A 21,684-nucleotide genomic window follows, 5' to 3' on the forward strand; every position below is an offset into this window, starting at 1 on the left:
TGTGTGTGTGTGTGTGTGTGTGTGTGTGTGTGTGTGTGTGTTCTGTCCATGTGCACAAGCACGTGTTAGATCACAATGCACTATTTTCTAAACAAGTGGTCAGCAAACTGTTGAGACAGACAAGCCAATCCTGCCCCTCACAACAATTTAAAAATGGTTCAAGAGCCATAAGTACATTTTTACAAACAAATGAAATCACCATTATCCAAGTCATAGCCTTAAAATCTTCATAAATGAAACGAAAATCATTCTGTTTTCAGTTTTACTTCAGAGCCACATGCACGCATTGAAACAGCCGCAGGTGGCTCTCAAGCAGCAGTTCGCTGACCCGTGTTCCAAAGATCTACTTGTACTTCCAAGAATGATTTCACCAAGCCTGTCCCACTGCTGCCGAGTTCATTCTGACTCCGAGGGCAGCTTCGCCATAAGGTTTCCCAGGCTGTAGTCTGTAGGAACACAGAGGGTCTCTGCTTCCTCCCATGGAGTCCCTGCTGGGTTCAAACTAACTCACTTTCAGTGGAAAGCCAAGCACTTAACGTCAGCACCATCTGGGCTCCTTTGAGTAAGGGAGGGAGGAAGTGGTTAACTTCAAGATGAATGATGATGCATGCTTACATCTGATTCCTAGATAGTACTGGAATGCTTCATTGTAGCCACTTCTCCTTCTCTAAGAACCCCCGTGGCACTCTGGGTTACACGTCAGGCTGCTAACCACAAACTGGTGGTTCGAGCCCACCAGCTGCTCCAGGAGAGAAAGATGAGGTGGTGCTGGAAAGCAACCAGAGGGCAGAGGGCTTGGTTTGGGTTTACTTAAGGGAGCCGGGATGCTGCATAGGTTTCAGCAGAGCTTCCAGACTGAGAAGGACTAGGAAGAAAGGCTTGGTAGCCATTGGAAATGCTGTCGAGCACAGGAGCCCATCCTTGCAGGGATGCAGGTTCCTGCAGGGTACCAGATCCTTGGGCTGCCCAGGTGTCAGGGATCACGGGAGGGCAGCTCACCAAAGCAGCAACTAAATGGAGCTGCCAAGTGTCTTCCGAGCCTCCGCGGTGTGGATTCACAGTAAACACCAGCCCACAGCGTTTTCATGGGGCTTTTTCATCATTTCCTTTCATGGCACCATTTCACCTGGGAGCCCAGTCCCTTCCGCTCCCTCCTGCAGGTGTTCACGAGCAAGGCACAGCTGCAGGGAAAGGGAAACATCCAGGCAGGGCTCACCGTTTCCTGACTCACCTGGTGACCCATAAGCCCCTGGGTCTGCCCCAGGACTAAGTGCCCTCTACTTTCCGATAATGCAGGGGCTTGGGGAGACAGATTGGGAAAATGGCATTAATACCATGTGGTGTTGTGTGGAGCCAGGGAGTCTGTTCTGACCCATAGCAACCTCATGCACAACAGAACCCCACACTGCCCGGTCCTGTGCCATCCTTGCTGTTGTTCCTGTGCTTGAGCCCATGGTGGCAGCCACAGTGACAACCCATCTCCTCTGTCTCACTGCCCTCTGCTTTACCAAGCATGGTGTCCTTCTCCAGGGACTGCTCGCTCCTGACAGCATGTCTGAGCACCAGAGATGAAGTTCTTGCCTCAGAAGAGCATTTTGGCTGTACTTCGTCCAGGACAGACCTGTTTGTTCTTTTGGCAGTCAATCGAACATGAAACTTCACTAAAGAAACTTTGGGCGCTCCAGCGGTGTCATGGCTAAACACTCCACTATGAACCACAAGATTGGTGGTGTGAGCCCCCTGCCACTCCACAGGCTTAGTAGTTCCACAGTCAACAGTTCAAACCCAGCAGCCCCTCTGAGAGAGAAACGAGAGGCTTTCTATTACAGTCTCAGAATCCCACAGAGGCAGTGCTACCCTGTCCTATCGGGTCACTGTGAGTCAGAATGGACCCCATGACAGGGAGTGAGTCACGTTGCAGGAGGAAGATGTGACGTCAGCTTCCATCGAGACTATTGTTCGGTAGCATGGAGTTGGTTCCGATTCACAGCGACCCTGTGAAGCACAGACAGGGGCACAGTATGCAGGCTCCCTGCTCTGCCCCTGGGTCACTCAGGGTGCGGATTGACAAGAAGAGGGAAGAAGCCTCCTCTGAGACAGAACTCGCTCTGCGATCAGGGTTGATTTCTCCCAGTGTTGGAACTGCGGCTCAGATTCCAGCCTCGTCCCTCTGAGGGCCCCGCCTCCCTCTGCTGTCTCATCCCCTTGAAAGCAATCGGCCCCAACATGGAAGGACGGAGCTTCTTCCTCAGCTCTGCAAAAGCAGACACCGCAGCCTTAGCTCCCTGATCTTAATGGCTGCTGACATTAGGACTGGACTGGGTTCAGAGAAGGCCTTCGCCCCTGGGAACAGGCCCTTTCCTGTGCTATTTCTGCCGGGAAATGCTATTCACTGATTTCCTATTATTGGAGAGAGTATTATAATTAACATATGAAATAAGTTCATAAAGATAGTGAAATAAACCTGTAAATACAAAACATAACTATGTGAATGAGAATGAGTATATGATACTAACATTTCTGTTTGAGACGATAGGACAGGATGGCCTTAGGGTTCAGTGACAATGCTCACCCAGACCTGAGTCCCCACTGAGCAACCCCCTGAGGACACCCCGACACACACCACCACCACCACCACCACCAGCGGTCTGTCCATGGTGCTGTGATGCCGACCACATTTCAACAGAGCTTCCAGACTGACCAACGAAGAAGAAAGGCCTGGCAATCTAGAAACTGCCCGTGAGAATCCTACGGATTAGCATGGTCTCATGCTCAACACATCATGGGGATGGTAGAGGCTTGCTCTGCTGTGCCCTGGTGGCACAATGGTTTACCCATTGGGCTGCTAACCACAAGTCCAGAAGTTCAAAAACACCAGTTGCTCCTTGGAATAGACAAAGCTTTCTACTCCCTGAAACAGTTAGAGTCTCAGAAACCCACAAGGACTGTCTCTCTTGTTTTACAGGCTCCCTCTGAGTTGGCATAGACACGGTGGCAGTGAGTTTGGGATTTGGGTGTGTGTGTCTCCAGAAACCAGGCTGGTTGTAAATGACAACTAACAACAACAACAACAAGTTATTAGAACATGGTGTCCTTTCGCAATTGTCACTCGTGGAAGTGGTTAATGAGTTTATGTGTCGTTACATCACACCGAAACCCTTAAGGAACTGCCTACCGATCGATTCTTGCTTATTTTCCCTCCAGCAGTATTTAATGTTTGTTGTTGGTGGTTGTGAGGAGATGCACAACTTAACAGCCCTAGTTCCACAGCGCCCCACCTGCAGTGAAGGGATGCAGACGCCACTCTGGGAGCCTCGCTCCCCAGTGGACGGAAGTCTGCTGTCCCCCTCCTCCCCTAGATTGGTGAGCTCATCTTCCGAGCGACTGCTGTCAGTTTGCCCCTCCCCGCTCCCCCCACGAGCTCTTCAGAGGCGCAAGTGAAAATCTAGATCAAATAGCTGGCTTTTAAAAGCATCGTAACCACTCACTGTGGACAGCTGTGCAAGTTCCACGTCAGTGTGATGTGTGTTTGTTACCACAGTGTGGCTCTGGCCGGAAGGGGGTTTCAGGGCCCCATGAAGATCAAAGGTGGTTTTTATTATCTTCTCCCCCCACTTCCCCTGTCCACACACAGACAAGTTTTCATTTCCTTATTAGGAACGGTACTTTTCCTGTTGCTCCTTAATTATGCTTCCTCCTGCGCCATCTGCTCGGCTCACCTGTGCTCCTGCCTCGTAGCAGGTTCCAGGCTTGGCTCCTGGCGTTCCCCTCACCATATGCCAGCAGCCGCTGGTGTGTGGATCCCAGTCTTGGTATTTCATGTCCCCAAAGCCACCATTCTCAGTGGCCTGCCAAAGCACCAGCTGTGCACTGTCGCTGGAGTGACTCTCCTGTGCCAGGTCCTAAGGAGGAATGTGGTTTGTCCCCTTCTTCCTCCCCTCTAGTGTAAAGTAGATCCCCTCCACTCAAAACGCTAAACCTCCCGGTGGTGTAGTGGTTACCTTTGGGGTGCTAACCGTGAGGCCAGCAGTTCAAAACCGCCAGCCACTCCTTGGGAGAAAGACGAGACTTTCTACTCCCGTAAAGATTTGCAGTCTTGGAAATCCACAGGGGCGGTTCTAGCCTGTCCCGTAGGGTCGCTATGAGTTGGAGACAACTTGATGCCAGTGAGTTAGTAGTGAGAAAAAGTCTGCTTCCTATCGTCTACAAAGGAGCCCTGATGGTGCTGTGGTCAAAGTGTTGGCTGTTAACTGTAAGGTTAGAGGTTCAAACACAGTGTCCTCTCCATCTAAGGGAGAAAGATGAAGGTATGTGCTCCCTTAAATATTGACAATCTCAGGACTGCTATGTAGGGTCACGAGTCCCAAACAAAACTCACTGCCATCAAATTGGTTCTGACTCAGGTCAGACCCTTGCCTGACAGGGAAGGGCTGCCCCTGCAGGTTTCTGAAACTAACTATATACGGGAGTAGAAAGCCTCATCTTTCTCCCATGGAGCACCTGGTTGTTTCGAACTGCTGACCTTGTGTTTCACAGCCCAGTGCACTATGCCACCAGAGCTCTGCAGGGTCGCTATGAGTCACCTGGAATCCAGTGGCAGTTGATTTGGTTTGATAGTCGACGAAGGCATCCTGGTGGTACAGTAGGTGAAGCACTGTGCTGCTAACCAGAAGGTTGGCTGTGCACACCCACCAGCAGCTCTCAGACCATGATACAGCGACCTGTTCCGGCAAAGAGCTACTACCGTGGAAACCCTGTGGGACAGAGCTACTCTGTCATGCAGAGGTGCTATCAGTCAGAATTCATCCGCTGGCAGTGAATTTGGTATTTGGGATTCTAGGTGAGGGTGTGTGGATCAGACGCCATGATCAGGCAGAGAAGGGAGAGGAGGGTGGTCTGGGTAGACATGGACTGGGGGTGTTAGGAGCAGAGGGAATTCCCGTGACTTGTGGTATTCTGCTTGGTTCCAACACAGTGGCTTTAAGCAGGGGCAGGCAAGCCTCTTTCACTTTGCCTGTCCCTGGGAAGTGACGGGCAGCATCCCCAGGCTCTGTCCACCAGCCATCCTCCCAAGGAGTAGGCTCCCTCAGGTCCCTGGCCCACACAGGAGGCCAACCTGCAAGGCCTTCCCTGAAGGTGACCTTGAACATGGAGTTGTTTTGTTCAGAACATGCTCTATCGGCCTCCTCTTTAGCTCCGCCTTCGAATATCCCAGATGCAAAGCCCTGGCGTCTGCTGAAAGGAAGCCCTGAAACCAGCAGGGAGAGAAGGCCCTGCCCTATACATGCAGCTGATTGGCCATCAATCGCAGCCCCTCTCCCAGACCCTGCAACAGCTAGAGCCAATTTCTTCTCAACATCCCGGGACCTCAGAAGTTCTGACTCCCCTTGTCTCCCAAGCTCCCAAGAGTCAACCCAAAGCAGCCATTCTCTTGGAGCTTCATACAGATGCCTGGGGTGTTTTCAAATACTCATCGCCCCAGGAAAAAGCTGGAATTAATCACTTGAACGCTGTGCAAGACATCCGATTGGTGGCACTGCTGTTCCGACCAAGGCAGGCGAGGCTAGTGGTTGTTGCTAGGTGCCACGGAGTCTGCCCCGGAGGACAGAGGAGAACTGCCCCTGTGGGTTTCTGAGACCGAACCTCTTTATGGGAGTAGGACGTTTCATCTTCAATGGACCGGCCCTGCGCCCTCCTCACAATTATTCCTAGGCTTGAAGCCATTGTCACAGCCACTGTGTCCAGCCAGCTAGTTGAGGACCTTTCTCTTTTATTTTTTTCTGCACCTCCACTTTAACAATCGTGATGTCCTTCTCCAGGGACTGGTTTTTCTGACATCATGTCAAAAGTGTACAAGAGGAAGTCTTGCCATCTTTGCCTCTTAGGAGATCTCTGTATGTACTTCTTCTGAGACAGATCTGTTTGTCCTTCTAGCGGTCCGCGATATACTTTCAAGGTTCTCCCCCAGCACCACATTTCAAATGCCTCGAGTCTTCCTCTGCCTTCCAAAATCACTGTCCAACTTTCACATGCTCTTGAAGCAATTGCAAATACCACGTCTTGGGTCAGACCCACCTTCATCCTCAAAGTAACATTCTTGCTCTTCAATATTCTAAAGAGGTCTTATGCAGCCGATTTAACCATTGAAATTTGTCTTTTGATCTCTTGCCTGCTGCGTCCGTGAGCACTGACTGTGGATCCAAGACAGAAACCTCGGCAACTTCAACCTTTTCATCATGTATCATGATGTTACTTATCGGTCCACTTGTGAGGACTTGGGACTTGATGACACTGAGATGGAATCCATACTGAAGGCTCCAGTCCTTCATCTCCATCAGCACGTGCTTCAAGGCCCCTCACTTTCAGCAAGCAAGGCTGTGCCATCTGCATACTGCAGGTTATTAATAAACCTTCCTCCAACAACTCTGATGCCACGTTCTCCTTCATATAATCCCATTTCTCGCATGATTTGCTCAGCACCCAGATTGAGTAAGTATGGCGAGAGGTTACAACCAGAATGCACCTTTTCTGAATGAAGGTGGAAGGTAATCAACCATTTTTATGGTTGGTTGGTTGGTTTGGTGTGTGTGGGCGGGGTGCTCTTTAGTGGTTGTGGGGGCCAACACAGCTTGATGAAGCCAACTGCTGGAGAAAGACCATCCTGTGACAGTTTGACCAACAAGGAAAGAGGGGAACGTTCCACCCAGGATGTTTTCAAGCCTAATCGCTGTGTCAATGACTCTGGGCTCTTGTGAACAGGACTAAACCTCATGAACCTCACCCCGCTGAAATCTCCTAAAAATAACATTTGTCGCTGTTCTCTCCCCTGCCCACTGCCAGGAGTCCATTCTGGCCGAGAGCGACCCAGTGAGGACAGAGTAGAGCGGTCGCCGGGGGTGTCCAAAGCTGTAAATCTCTATGGGAGCAGAAAGCTTCATCTGTCACCGGTGGAGGGGTTGGTGGACTCAAACTCCTGACCTTTTAGTTAGCATTCCAATATAGATTCCACTCTGCCACCCAGGTTCCATAGTTCAGTGAGTCCCCAGTTCATGGCCACCCCAGTTACAACAGAAGAAATTGCTGCCCAGTCCTGTGCCATCCCCAGAATGGACTGCAGGTCAGACGATGAGGTTGAAAACTGTTTCATTGGCTGATTTCTTCCTAGTCCATCTTGGGGTGGTAGCTCCACTACAACTTGACCAGCTTCATAGTAGTTTTCAAATCTCCATGAGAGACAGGTGATGGCTTGCTTATATGATTCATTGGCCAGGGATGGAGCCAGGAGCTCTGGCATGGCAGTGACAATTCTACTTTTGAATCACTTGGGGCCCTGATACTGCAGCAGGTTCCCAATTGGGCTACAAACCACATTGACAGGAGTTCGAAACCACCAGCTGCTCTTCAGGAGCAAGATGAGCTTTCTACTGTGATAAAGTGTTACAGTCTCAGAAATACATGGGGGTCGTTCTACCCTGTCTTACAGGGTCACTATGAGATGGAATCAATTTGGCAGTGAGTTTGGTTTTGAAGTTTCAAGGACCCCAGTGAAATAAAATGTATCCTGGAAACCAAGAGGTTCTGGTGGTACAGTGCCTAAATATTCAATTGTTAAACCAAAGTTTGGCAGTTTGAACCCCCCAGCCATTCCAAGAGAATGATGTGGCAGTCAGCTTCCATGAAGATCCTAAAACTAAAACCAAACTCACTACCATTAAATCCATGTCCACTCATCATGATCCAATGGGACAAAGTAGAACTTCCCCAAGGGGTTACTGAGGCTCTAAGTCCTTACCGATGCAGACTGCCTCATCTTTCCCTGAACCATGGGAGGCTGGGAAGCAATCCCTCTTCAGTGATCAGCCACACTTGGCACCGGTGCACCACCAGGGCCACTGCTGTAGAAATGACAGCCTGGGAGACTCTGTGGAACAGGGCTCCTCTCTCCTGTGAAGTCCCTTTGAGTTGGAATCAACTCGATGTCAGCAGATTTGGTCTGGCTTGGGTTAGCCAACAATTAAATAATGCCTGCCACGAGGTCAGCAGTTCAAAACCACCAGCCACTCCAAGGGAGAAAGAAGAGGCTATCTACCCCCATAAAGATTTATAGTCGGGCAGTGAATGTACAAATGTGCTTTACACAATTGCTGTATGGATGGATTGTGATAAGAGTTGTAGGAGCCCCTAATAAAATGATTTAAAAAAAAAGATTTATAGTCTAGGAAACCCAAAGGGGCAAACTATTCTGTCCTTCCTCTGGGGTTGCCAGGAGTCAGAGTCAATTCGATGGCAGTGAGATTTTGAGTGTGAGCATATTCCCTAAACAAGTGTGCCGTACTCTTAGGTTGCAGGAAGCCCTGTAAGCCACGGGATCTAGATTTGAGCTTGGGAAGAGCCATGAGTTCCCGAAATTCTGTGCGTGGTGTATACAGAGGAGCCCCGACGGCCCAGTGGTTGTGCATTTTGCTGTTCACCGCAAGTTAGCAGTTCGAAACCACTGGATGCTTCTTAGGAGAAAGATGGGAATTTCTACTCCTTTAAAATGTTAGGAAGCGGGAACTAAATGAAATAATCAACACATAACCACTACCCCCACCCCCCCCACCCCGGGGGTGGGGAGTGGGGGTGGGGATGAACAACAGAAACCTTGGGGGGGGAGAGCAGTCAGTGCAAGATATGAAAATAATAATAATTTATCATTTATCAAGGGGTCAGGAAAGGAGAAGAGGGAGGGGAAAAGGCGCTGATATTAAGGCCTCAATTGAAAGTAAATGTTCAGAAAATAATAATGGCAACATATGTACAAATTGAAGTATGGATTCTTATAAGAGTTGTAAGAGCCCAATAAAATGCTCTTTTAAATAAAAAGTTTTTTTAAATTACCGTCTCAGAAGCTCAACAGGGACAGTTCTAACCTATCCAGTAGGGTCACTGTGAGTCAGCATTGGCTCAATTACAGGGAGTTTGGTTTGAGTTTGAGGGAACATTCAACTGGTAGCCTAGTGGGTTACTTTTTGGGCTACTAACTATAAAGTCAGCAGTCTGAACCCACCAGTCACTCCACAAGAGAAAGAGGAGACTTTCCACTCCAGACAGTTACGGTCTTAGAAATCCACGGGGACTCGCCTCTTCTATCTTAAGGAGTCACCATGAGTCAGCCTTGACTGGATGGCAGTGAGTGGGGAGTTGTTGGTGACATCCAGCTGGGCAGCAGCCTTCTCTCTGTGCATGCTCTGGGGACCCAGCTCTCATACGCCAGCTCGGCTGTGTATCCAGAGCTGACTGTCAAGGCCTGTACAATGACATAGGTGGAGAGGAGGAGGGTGCATCCGGAGGCTTCTGAAATTCACAACGTGGTCAGCTTCTGTCTGCGGACTCATGGTGCCGTAGAGCAGGTTCTGGAAGTCAGAGACTGGGGCTGACTTGAGGAGAGATGCTGAAAGCCTCCTTGTGTATCCTGCTCCTTCAGGATTCCCATAGACTGGGGGATGGGATGATTCCCATGAGTCTTTGCGTCTTCACGCACCCCTAGCTTGTGCAGCCTCTTGGTGGCGGGTGAAGGCATTCTCACTGTGTCTCTCTTCTTAAATATGCTGATGTTTATCCTTCGATTGCATCTTTATCTCATAGGAGAAATAAATGGGCTCTGCTCTTCCATCGCCTTTCCAACTCAGATGGGCATCTTTCAAATAGAGTTTAAACCTTGGGGACAGCAAAAGTAGTCAAAGCAAGCCCAAAGGAGGATTTTCTTTTCTTTTCTCATACTGAGCACATCCCACATCAGTCTGATTTTCGTCCTGGCCTGACAGTTCCATGCTGTGGCGGTTTGGCACCCCTTCCCTGACCACGACTAAATCCAGACCCCTCATAGACCCACATGGCAAGGGGTACTTGACTTCTAAAGCGGTGGGCTTCCTCTTTCTTCTTTTCTCTCCGGAGGGATTTTGAGCATCACTTTCTTGGAGAAAACGATGAGGCTGTCTACTCCCGTAGAGACTGATAGCCTTTGAAACTTCTATAAGGTCATTATGGGTCCAGAATCAACTGGATGGCAGAAGCTTTTGTGGCTTTATGGAAAGAGAATGCCAATTTCCCATTCTAGGCAGCTGTGGACAATGAATGATGTCAGATGTCCACTGATTTTTAAATACTGGTCCGAGCCTTATGGCCCTGCCTTGGAACTCAGCAGGAAAAAAATAAGATAATGTGCTCCCCACCCACTGCCATGGGGTCATTTCTGACTCTTAGTGACCCTATAGGATAGAGTAGAACTGCTCCTTAGGGTGTCGGAGATTATCCCTCTTTACCGTAGCAGACAGCCCATCCTTCTCCCAGGGTGTATTGCCAAAACGTGAATGGCAGACCTGTGGTTAGCTGACCAGCCCTTACCCACGGCTCCACCACGGCTCCTTTTGAGAGCAGAAAATACACTGGCTTGTTGGCTTGCTCTGTGATCTGTCTACTGATATCACATGTTCCTGCCACATATCCTCTGCTTTGCTGGCAGCCTGTCACCCAGACGGTTCCTTGATCAAATCGTGAAGCTAGCCTGCACTCCAACACCTGCTTACGCAGGCTACCCATTGGACTACTAACTTCAAAGTCGCCAGTTCAAAGCCCTCAGCCACTTCTCAGAAGAAGAGGCTTTTTACTCCTGTAAAAACGTATAGTCTTGGAATCCCACAAGAGCTGTCCGATACGGTTCTGCCCACGATTGGAAACAACCCAATGGCAGTGAGTTTGGGGTCTTGTGTTTTCCTATTTTGTTTTGCTTACCAGGCGAGCCACTACAGCAACACAGACAAACAACAAACAAGCGAAATGCCTCCGATCAGATCCCACTCACTCTTAGCTTTGTGAGCCCTGCATGTGTGAGGTTCTAAAACCTGTACATGAACGTTGTCTGCGGAGCTGTTTCATGGCTTCACTCTGTTCCCAACATCACCCTCGCCCAACAGCCTGGTTGATGTTTACAGTGGGAGTGAATGACCATCAGGTCCACCTCAGCTCAGTGTGAACTGCCCTGTAACAGACCGAGAAGCTGCCCGGTCCTGAGCCATCTTATGATCCAGGGTAGGTTTGCCTCTTCCTGGGCTATTGTCTAACATCAGGTTTATCTCTAACATATGGTGATAGATAAGGGTTTTATTGTCTGATTTGTGGAAGTCGATCGGTTACTTTTTCTGCCTAGTCTGTCTTAGTCTGGGAGCTCTGCTGAAACCTGTCCACCACAGATGACCCTGCTGGTGTTCGAAATACTGCTAGCTTGGCCTCCGACAGCACAGCAACTTGTAAGTCACCATGGTGCCACATGCTGACAGACACGCGGTGATGTAAATGAGCTAGATCATGCAGTCCCAAGTGTCTGAGCAAGAAAATGCCCAGCCATTTTAATGGTGATGAAAATTTATTTTCAAACGGACAGAGGATACTTTTTACGTCCTGTTAACTCATTGAAAGTTCAAATAAAATACTGAGCTGAAGGTCAGATATGTTCCCTGGCTTTGAAGCAAGGGAATTAACACACCAGGGTGCCATCAAGGTGCGAATTTGCCCCTTTGAGGCCCCTTTGAACTCCATCTGTAGGCGCCATCAAAGATAATCCATATTCTCATCAGTGGGCCTTTTATTTCCTTCGGATATTCCCTGTAGCCATTGAGAAAGCATTGCAATAAAAGGTCTTTAAGAGCTGCATAGATCACATGTCAGAGCAGAAGGAAATTGTCTACCGATGTAACCATTCATCCTAATTCATGATGCAGAAGTTTCAGGAGGAGAATAAGAAGAAACCCAGCCAAGGATAACACACGGCTTTGTAGTGGTTTATCCTTTGGCTCTCATGGTTTGTGAGTGTGTGTATGTGTGTGTACACATGTAATATGTAGTATGTATATAGGACTTCTCTATCACCCAGATTATCACATGAGCCCTTACATGATTGGGATATCTCATGCATGTTGAGTTTTGTGGATTGGGAACTGACTTTTTCTAATATTATTAGTAAAGGTAATAGTTTTTCATACTTAAGGAGCCAACCAAATAGAAAATGATAAAAAGAAAAAACATAGCACATCAACGATAAATGTAATAATTGTTGCACATCCTGTTGCACTGGTAAGTAGATGCAATGACTCCAATTTGGTATCCCATGAGAAGGCAGTCGTCTCACTGTTGGTTTGAAGTCAGCACGCTACAGAAATGACTGCTGTCTTTGCCCAGCTCCGTCTTTGTACCTCGGGTACCAAGATTTACTCAAATCATGAACCAGGATTAAGGAGCCTCAGCTGGTTTATTTTTGATTCTGTTTCCTTTATGTTTAGAAGAGATGCACTGATCCCATAGACAGTCTATACATAGTTGCAAAAGCATCTCAGAACGCCTTAGAAATGGCTCTGGTTAAAGGAACAAAAGGCTGCCCACACTGAATGTTCTTGTAACACAGTGAGATTGAGTGACACTGACATTGGAAATGACCTTGAAGGGGTTGTCCAACATCCTCTCATTCTTCTCTGAGCTTTAGCCGCAGCTTAAGCCAAGCTGAAAGAAGGCGTAGGCTGCTATTTTTTGTGTTGGAAAATGCATGACACACTTCTTGAAATCATTTGTGACAGTTCCATTATCTCTATCAATATTTCAATCTTTCACCTTGCAAAGATGCAAGTAAGCTTATATTTTCTTACAATAATATTTTCCGAACAAAGGAACTTCCTCAGATCCTGAAATATATACCTGTATGTATGTGTGTATGTGTATATATAGTTATATATATACAGACATGCATATAGATTTACCTACTCTCACACCTATATAAAGACACACGTGTACACATACCTACACATCTATAGAGAGAGACATACATACAAATACATGAATATCTAAGGACAGAATGTACCCACAAGACATCTTACTTTATGTAATTATTCAGGCTGTTTCTTTAAAGAGATCATCTGTACACACAAGCACACTCGTTTAATAGCTTAATATCTAGACTCGAAAACTACCAAGGACTTGTTTTGTTTTACTGTGATTTTCTCCAAGGTGAATTTTGTTTAAATAATGTCATATTTTCCCTCATCCTTACTCTCATTATTTTCTTTGCCCCCCCCCCACACACACACAAAAGACTGTGTGTGATCAAAGATCAGAATCATTATTTCCCCTCTTTAAGGCTTTAAAATTCCACAGGCCAGGGCACCGAAATCTGAAAATGTACTGACATTTGCTTCGATTACCATTAGAGAGATGTCTGTGATGCGTTCCTCGTGACTGGAAGCACCAGCCCCTCACTACTTTGCACCCTGCCTTGTTCAGTCGAATGTTATCCCAATAATGGGCCCAAGTGGATACCTCGTTGTCATCAGGGTCAACTTTTAATGCCTGGCTGATCGTCCTTTGTACATTTGAGCCATCTTTCTGGAGGGGGGAGGGGAGGGGCACATCCTCTTGTGTTTCCTTAGATTCGATTCAAAGTGAATGTAACTCAGAGTTTACTCTCTTGTTTTTCTTCCACCAGTGGGATGGAGTAGGACCTCTTCCAGACTGCGCAGAACCACCCAAAGGGATCCAGATGCTGTGGCACCCATCTATAGTCAAACCCTACCTCACGCTGCTCTCTGAGTGCTCAAACCCAGACACGCTCGAAGGGGCGGCGGGCGCCCTGCAGAACTTGGCTGCAGGGAGCTGGAAGGTATGACTACCTCATTACGATAAAGCGAAATCTGGAATGATGACCCAGCCCTTTGAAAATAACAGAAGCCCAGTTTGGGGAGGGCGGAAAAAGCAGTTCAGTACAGTTTTGAAGGATACTCCAGAAAGGCCCATTGTATTGAGCAGTTGTACTTAGAATGGTATTCCATTCCAAAAAGTCTCCTTAACACGTTCAGGGGGCCTTGAAGGACCACCACTCACATCTCAGAGGGGTGGACAGAAGTGTGGACTCAGAGAATGTTGGAGGGGCTCTCGGTCTTGGATGTGCAGCTGCATCCCTTCTTTTTCAGGGGGCACTGATGTGTGCGATGTGTTTGAAGTCCTACCGTTGACTTTTAAAGGGAGCTGATATCTCAACACAAGCCCATGTGAACCTTCCTCAGACTGCCCTGGGTTTCACCCCCAGCCCCTGCACAACTAGAACGGCTCTGCCCTCACAACTTGAGAGTCCCCCAACGGAGAAGGACACAGGCATATTTACCTCATGAGAAATTTGGTGTTGCTAATGACCTCTGTCCACAATGTTAAATCACCTATAGAATTAGAGAGGATCCAAAGATGCCCTTTCTCTCTTAGCCCTTGTCAGCACCACTGATTCTGGATTGGTTTTCATGGAAAGTTTTCCCAAGCCTTCTTTGGGGTAGAAAGAGATTCATGAAATGGAGAATCACTAAGTTGTGGGACACCGATTTTTGTTGTGGTTGCACCCTCAAAAAAACTGTATCCTTTTAGAATAGCGGTTCTCAACCTGGGGGTCACGACCACTCTGGAGGTCGAACGACCCTTTCACAGGGCTCGCCTAAGACCATATTTCCGATGGTCTTAGGAACCAAGACACCACTCCTCTATCCATCTCCAGGCGGGTCTGCCCATGTGCAGATATGCCCACCTACGAGGTCCCCACAACCTGAGGAACTGCATTAAAGGGTCACAGCATTAGGAAGGTTGAGAACTACTGCTTTAGAAGAAGGAAGGCATTTGGGGTAAATATCCAGAAATCCAGTTTAGATTTCTGCTACCTGGTTTTCATTCACTTAATATCAAAGCGTGAAACTTGGGGGTGTTCAGGAATCATTCTTTTATTGAATGCTCACTTTCTTCACAGCAACATTGTTCATGTAAATAAATCCGTAGCTAGACAATTCTCAGCAACCCCAGGTCAGTGGGAGGCCATTGTGGTGGAGCTCGACCCTCTCTTCTCAGGAAAACTAAAGCCTGCCCTTCTCTCCCTTCTGTCATCCATCAGTCCCACCACCCGGGTCTCAACTGTAACGCTTTCTCTTCTCTCAGGTGTAACACCTCAACTTGCATAGCCCAACCCCTGACCATACTTGATTCGTCACTTCTTCGATGGCTAATTGAAACTACTGAGAAATAAATGGAACAGTCTTGAATAACCAAAGTGGATATCACACAACAAAAGCTATTTCTTAAAGCCCCTTCCTTTATGCAGAATGCCCTTCAGTGCACACTCCAGAAGCAGTTGCCCATATTCCAGACCAAGATGAGCAGCCAGGCTCACACTCAGCCCACATCCGATTACACATGACACATGGGAGGAATACCTCCTCTAACCAGGGACTCAGACCCTCCATAGGAAGGGCAGTATGTAGAGTACACTGATGGCACAAGGAAAAACGTTTTTGTTTTTTCGCTTTTAATAAACATGAGGTCAGAATCTATTCAATATCTTGCCTGTCCTGTTTATTGGACTGACATATTCATAAGGCTGACCCTTTGTCATCAGGAAAATGTTTAAATGTTGCTATTAATGTTAGGAGGCTTGACTTTAACAAGATTTCCATCCCAATAGTTAAGAGGTTAGACTCTTTGTGATATCTGCTTCATGACTACCCTGATAATTCTAGAATAGAAGATAGTTAAGGCATATCTGTGGCTGTAAATATACACATTTAACATAAGAAAAGCCTGATCATAATACAGACACATGAGCATGCCTAAAAGTTCATCACATTACTGGACTAGAGTGTAGAGTTTATTAATTTGTCATATTCTATGGGTAGGATTGTCGAGGATTTTCTTTTACTTGATTCCACAATCAATGCTCATGGAAGCAGCAATCAGGAAATCAAACGACAGATTATATTGGGCAAATCTGCTACACAAGACCTCTTTAAAGTTTTCAAGAGCAAGACTGGCCCTTTGAAGATGAAGATGTGCCTGACCTAAGCCATGGTATTCCCCACCCCCTCATAGCATGTGAAAAATTGGATATCGAAAAAGGAAGACCAAAGAAAAATTGACACATTTAAGTGATGGTACAGTATTGGTGAAGAGTATTGAAAATTCCACAGACAAATCTATCTGGGGAAAAAGTCAAGCTAGAATGCTCCTTAGAAGCAAGGATGGCTAGACTCTGTGTCATGTACCATGGATGTGTTATCAGGAGAAACCAGTCCTCAAAAAGGACACTATGCTTAGAAAAGTGGAGGGTCAGCAGTCAAAGGAAGACCCTACAGGGGATGGAGGGACACAGTGACTGCATCAAGGGGCTCAAAGACAATGACTATGCGGATGGCTCTGTTGTACAGAGAGGCTCTGCAGTGGGACAGACTTGACGCACCAAACAGTAACCAATGAGAAGGAAAGATGGGCAATCTACAGGGCAGACGTTAGAAAATAGCCATTAAGCCAAACAGTGCCTTTTAGCATTTAAAAAATATTTCAGAATGACTTGTGTAGAAAAAACCAAGCGTTGAAATCTTCCTTTAAAACTGTCTTGATTTTGTAGTAATTAAAAAATTGATTTAGACTCTAAAATGGGAGCGTGTTTCATGACGACACACAGGGTCCTAGGCTGTGTTTTGATAACTGTGGAAAGACAGCATTGTTGATTGTTTTGGTTTTGTTATTTTTTTTTTAGTATCCTTAACGTTTTACATCCCCAACAAAAGTAGAAATGTGGAGGAAAAATACCCGAATTTTACATGGATACAGCTTTTTATAGACCTCATCATCTGAAACAATAACTTCTCTTTATGGGAAGATCATATGCGCTCTTCTTCTGTGGGAAATTGACTACCAAACGTGATCTTCATAATGGCCTAAATACTTTTTGAACTTTAAAATACTCATTGCTTGGTTTATGGGCATCAGGAAAATGGTATTATGGTATTATGGCAGAAGCCAAGTGATACTTCAGATACATTTTTCTTATTTACAGTATACTTTTTTATTCATCACAGAATATTAAAACAATTCGATATAGTCATTTGAAGATTTCCAAAACTGGAATAAATGTGCTTTCAACTCTAGTTTATGGATTAGTTTTGTTGTAAGTGAACATTATGAAACACAAGTTGTAAATTATAGAAATGGGTCTCCCTTGCTTGCTTACAAAGAGCCCTGAGAGCACAGTGGTTATGCATTGGGATGCTAACCTCAGGGTCAGCGGCTGAACACCACCAGCCTCCAGGGTCGGAGTTTCAGTCTCAGAAACCCACAGATGCATTCTCCCCTCTCCTATAGGGTTGCTATAATTCAGAATCTACTTGATGGCAGGGAGGTTGTTTTGGTTGTTGTGTTGCTTTACTTGCTATCGAGTCAAACATTTCAGATACCTTTATACGCAGAATATTCTCCTAAAACATGATGATTCTCCAAGCATCTATTTGCATGAGATGGAATAAAGCAATATGTGGGTATTAGTTTACTAATATTCAGTAAGGTAACCTCTTACTGACATGGGTTTAATACCCAAAAAACCAGAATCTTTGGCATAACAGAAGCTTACTAGGAACGTTGATACTTGTCTCTAGAGGCAGAGAACACAGGCTGGAGAAGGACACTGCAGTTCGTGTCAAAAGTGCAATCATTTTTGAGATGTAAACGTGAACCAGAGAAGATGAGTAGAGAGCAACAAATGAAAATAAGAATCGCGCGTTGATCTCTAGGCAAGGAGAATTGTCTTTGTCCTAGTTAACAGTGCAATGCATGGCTTATGGTTTAAATATAAAGGAAGAAGCATCTTGGAAGGTTATGATACAAATAGGGCCTGGAGCACAATGCCTAGTGGGTTAGAAATAAGAACTGTGCCCATGCAGCTGTATGCTGCAAACAATAAACTCAGATGAGTAGCCTAAAGCAGGCCAAGAATGAGTCTAATCTGAAAGGGAGACGATAGAAAGGAGCAGGGTTGTGGCCACATCATGGGGACTCATCACCCAGGACTTCGTGCGTCTCCCTGCAAGGGCTCGGTAAGTAGCGCTGTTCCCAAGGGCCGCACCTGTCAAGGCCGTATATATCCAAACTGGCTATAAAATAAGCCAGTAGCTTCATTGTTTGGTATTAGTTTAATTCTTTTTATTGAGCAACCCGATTTCTGCCGTCTTGTCACAGAACTCCCATCCCAGGTTATACAAACCAATGCCCCTCAGACTTCCACGTCTAGCCAAGATGCCAAGATGGAGGAGCAGGGCCTGGATTGACCTTCCTTCAAAGAGCAACAGCAAAGAAGAAAGAAAGCACTACATAATGATTTTCAGGACCCTAGGCATTCGACAACAAAGAGTAGAGATGTCTGTGAGGCTGGAGGCAAATGAGGCAATCCCTCCGGCTTCCCCAGCGCACTGCCTTCTGAGCATTTCCCAGGCCATGAATATTGGAGGAAGCAACCCGTGCAGAACCCAGCAGACCCCCTGAGTTGAACAGACGTTGCTTAGTGTTCAGAGTAAACAAGGAAGCCTGCATCCACAGACAGGAGGATCGACAAGGAGATTGCTGCCGAGAAAGAACTCCTTACTCTGGCAGAGGTAGCCTTGAATATCCAATAGGGAACTGACTAGCACATTGCGTGAGGAAAGTACCCAAGAGTTGGGAAAGAACTCTCAAAAGGGATCAGAGGGAAGAAGGCTTGGCACTCATTTAGGGATGGGAACAGACTGCATTCTTGACAGCCAATCTGGAAAACTTCCAAAAGCCACAGGTAGATTATTCAGAAGACTCTTGTCTCCATAATGGGGAATAGTTATTCCTACACTAAACATTGCTCTGATCCTTACTGACAAATCTTAAAGCAAGAATGAAAGAAATAAAAGTTTTCTAGTAAGTTAGCAAGCCCCAGAACCAAGTTCAATGCTGACTTATAGCAACTCAACAGGACATAGTAGAACTGCCCCCTGTGCGTTTCTGAGATAGCAGTTCTCTGTAGGAGTAGAAATTCCTGTCTTTTTTCAGTGGAACAGCTGGTGATTTTGGACAGCTGACCTTAGCAGCCCATCAAGTAACCACTATTTAACAGTTAGCAGCCCAACAGGTAACCACTATGCAACCATGGCTCCTGCAAAAAGTATCTATAGGGGGAAAAAACTCAGCAAGCAACCAATTAAAATTAAGAATGTCTGACATCCCATAAAGTAATTATCCTGCAAAGAAATAAATAGGAAAACATGATCCATAATGAGAAGAAATCAGACTGATCCAGATGTTAAATTTGCAAACTAACAATTCTGTATGTTCACAAAGTTAAAGAGAGATCTGGAGAATATAGAAAAGACCCAACTAAAACATACTGTTGAAAATACAATATATGAAAATAAAACACAAAAGTTGACATTGACAACTGATTAGATCTTGCAGAATTAAAAATTGGTGGGATTTTAGAAAGCAATAGAAACTTCCCAAGTGAAACATAGGGGGAAGGGAGGATGAGCAGACCATCGATAAGCTCCAAGCAGCCCAATATACGCATAGCCAGACTCTTCAAAGAAGAAGAATGAAAAGGAAGGAAGGGGCGAGAGAAAATATATATTTTAGGAAATAGGGGCTGAAAAATTAACAAAGATAGGAAAGACCATTAAACCACAGATCGGTCAAGCTGCCAAGAACAAAAAACACGAACAAAACCATACCAAGATATTGCGTATAATCAAATTGCTCAAAATCAGTAACAAAGAGAAAAGTTTGAGAACAGCGAGAAGAAAGGACATGTACAAAGATGAAGGTGACAGCAGATTTCTTAGAAGCAACAATGCCGGTGAAGAGACAATGGAACCGCATCTGGAAAGCCCTGGACGATACAGCTGGACCATCGTCTACTAAGCTGATTTGATTCAGACACCATGTGTTACAGAAAGAAACTTCCTGGTCACCGAGCACACAGTTGTAAAACTGAAACCAACATGGTCCTTTGTCTGAGGAATCCAGTCAGAGAAGAACTGGCACAAATTGGCACGCCCTAATCAGAGCTGCAGTAGCTCAGGACATCCAGACTTAATATTATTTTCTTCCAGACTTTATCATAAGCCTTGATCCAAGCTAGCATCACACAGAGGAGCCACAATTAAGGGATTAGCTTGACTTCTGAAACCCACTCCCCAAAAGCGCACGCAGTCACTTGAACCCCTCAGCGCACTTGTAGAAGTGAGACTGGGACTCCCTGGTCCTCTCCAGAACAGTCTTGTTCCTTCCCATCTTTCCCCTCAGTGGAGAACACTCTTCTGAAATCGAACACACTTGTGGTTACAAACCCACCTGGCATTTTTCTTTCATCAAATAAATACTTTGTAATCTCTGTGAGCCAGAAACTGAAAGACAAAGGAGATAAGGACATAAACAGGACCTGGGTTCTTCCCTTAGGAGCCATGTTGTATAATAAACATGTCAGCAAGACATTTTTTAAAATCTGGGTAAATGCTCAGGTAGAAAAATGGACGTGGCCCAGAGGTATGTAAGGGGGTTATTGGTATGAGAAAGGGGATGAGGAGCCAGAGAGCACACTTCCAATAAACCAGCTGAGACCTTTGATTCCATCATTTATAGTTCTTTTAAACACACCAGCAAAATCCTGTTTTAACCCCCAACCAAACTTCTTCCCCAACTAGAAATGTTAAACAAAATTTGGCAATTCACCTGCAACTGAATGGCACACTGCCCAGAACTACACCGTCCTCACGGTTATTATTATGTTTAAACCCAATGTTGCCGCCACCATTGTCAGTCCATCTCATTGAGGGCCTTCCTCTGTTTTCAGTGCCCTTCTATTTTACCAAGAATGATGTCCTTCTCCAGAGACTGGTCTCCCCTGAAAACATGACCAAAGTATGGGAGATAATTGTCTCAACAGCCTCTTTCCCAAGGAAACATGCAGGCTGTACTTTCCCAAGACAATTTTGTTTGTTCTATTGGCAGTGCATGATACTTTTCAATATTCTTCGCAGCACCTTAATTCAAATGAGTCCAAGGCTAATTGGTTGGTTTCTAAAGGACTGTCTCAACTGTGAGTACAGACGTTTAGAATGCATATATCTTTCTGAGGATGGAAGAGAATGATGGTCCCACAGGAAGGCTCTGGGAGAACATTGGAGGCTGTGTTTTCTCTGTTTTCTCAGCAGTAAAATGGGATCAGTGATCATGTCTACCACACAAGGTTGATATATGAATTGCAAGAATTAATGAATGCAAAAAATTTAGAACAGTGCCTAACGTGTTAAGTGTTAAGTAAATGTTAGCAACACTGTAGGATAGAGTTGGCTGGGCCCCTTTGGGTCCCTGCGCCTGTCAATCTTTATGGATGGAGAAAGCCACCTCTTTCTCTTCTGGACCAGATGGTGGGTTCAAACTGCCTACTTTTCCATTTGCAGCCCAACTTGTAACCTATTACACCACCACACTCCTTTGGTAAAGGTGACCTGGGATTATTTCAGGGGTTCATCAACCTCCTGAATCCTTCTCTGGGAAAGCCAGGAAACGTTTGTACCATGGTTCTTTCCTGCTACTCCTGGCCAAATCACCCTCCTCCTATTTTCCCTCCTCTTCCACTCCTGCTCTTTGCCCTCATCCTTTTGAATCTGTAAGCATCCTGTCTTTCACTCATGGACCATTCTACTAAAGGGCATCCTGATTCATCCCGAGCTTGTCCCTCCCCTCTGCACTGACATGCTCAGGTCCTAGCACCTCATTTTGTCTGCAGAAGCTCAAGGCTTATTGAAAAGACTTCTACCTCACCCCTCCTTTGGAAGA

At 46.1% G+C, this 21,684-nt stretch overlaps 1 protein-coding gene across 1 annotated transcript in view; it reads left to right on the forward strand.

Moving 5' to 3' along the window:
* The window catches only part of CTNND2 (catenin delta 2), an 840,020-nt gene that overhangs the window by 698,758 nt on the left and 119,578 nt on the right, over positions 1–21,684 (forward strand). The window contains exon 14 of the mRNA XM_045285280.1: positions 13,511–13,684. Within this exon, the coding sequence (XP_045141215.1) occupies positions 13,511–13,684 (174 nt within the window). The remainder of the gene's footprint in view (positions 1–13,510; positions 13,685–21,684) is intronic.

The sequence above is a fragment of the Echinops telfairi genome, unplaced genomic scaffold, assembly GCF_000313985.2.
Source record: "Echinops telfairi isolate 266 unplaced genomic scaffold, ASM31398v2 ScPeMD7_7469;HRSCAF=8507_1, whole genome shotgun sequence".
Taxonomy (NCBI): Eukaryota; Metazoa; Chordata; class Mammalia; order Afrosoricida; family Tenrecidae; genus Echinops; species Echinops telfairi.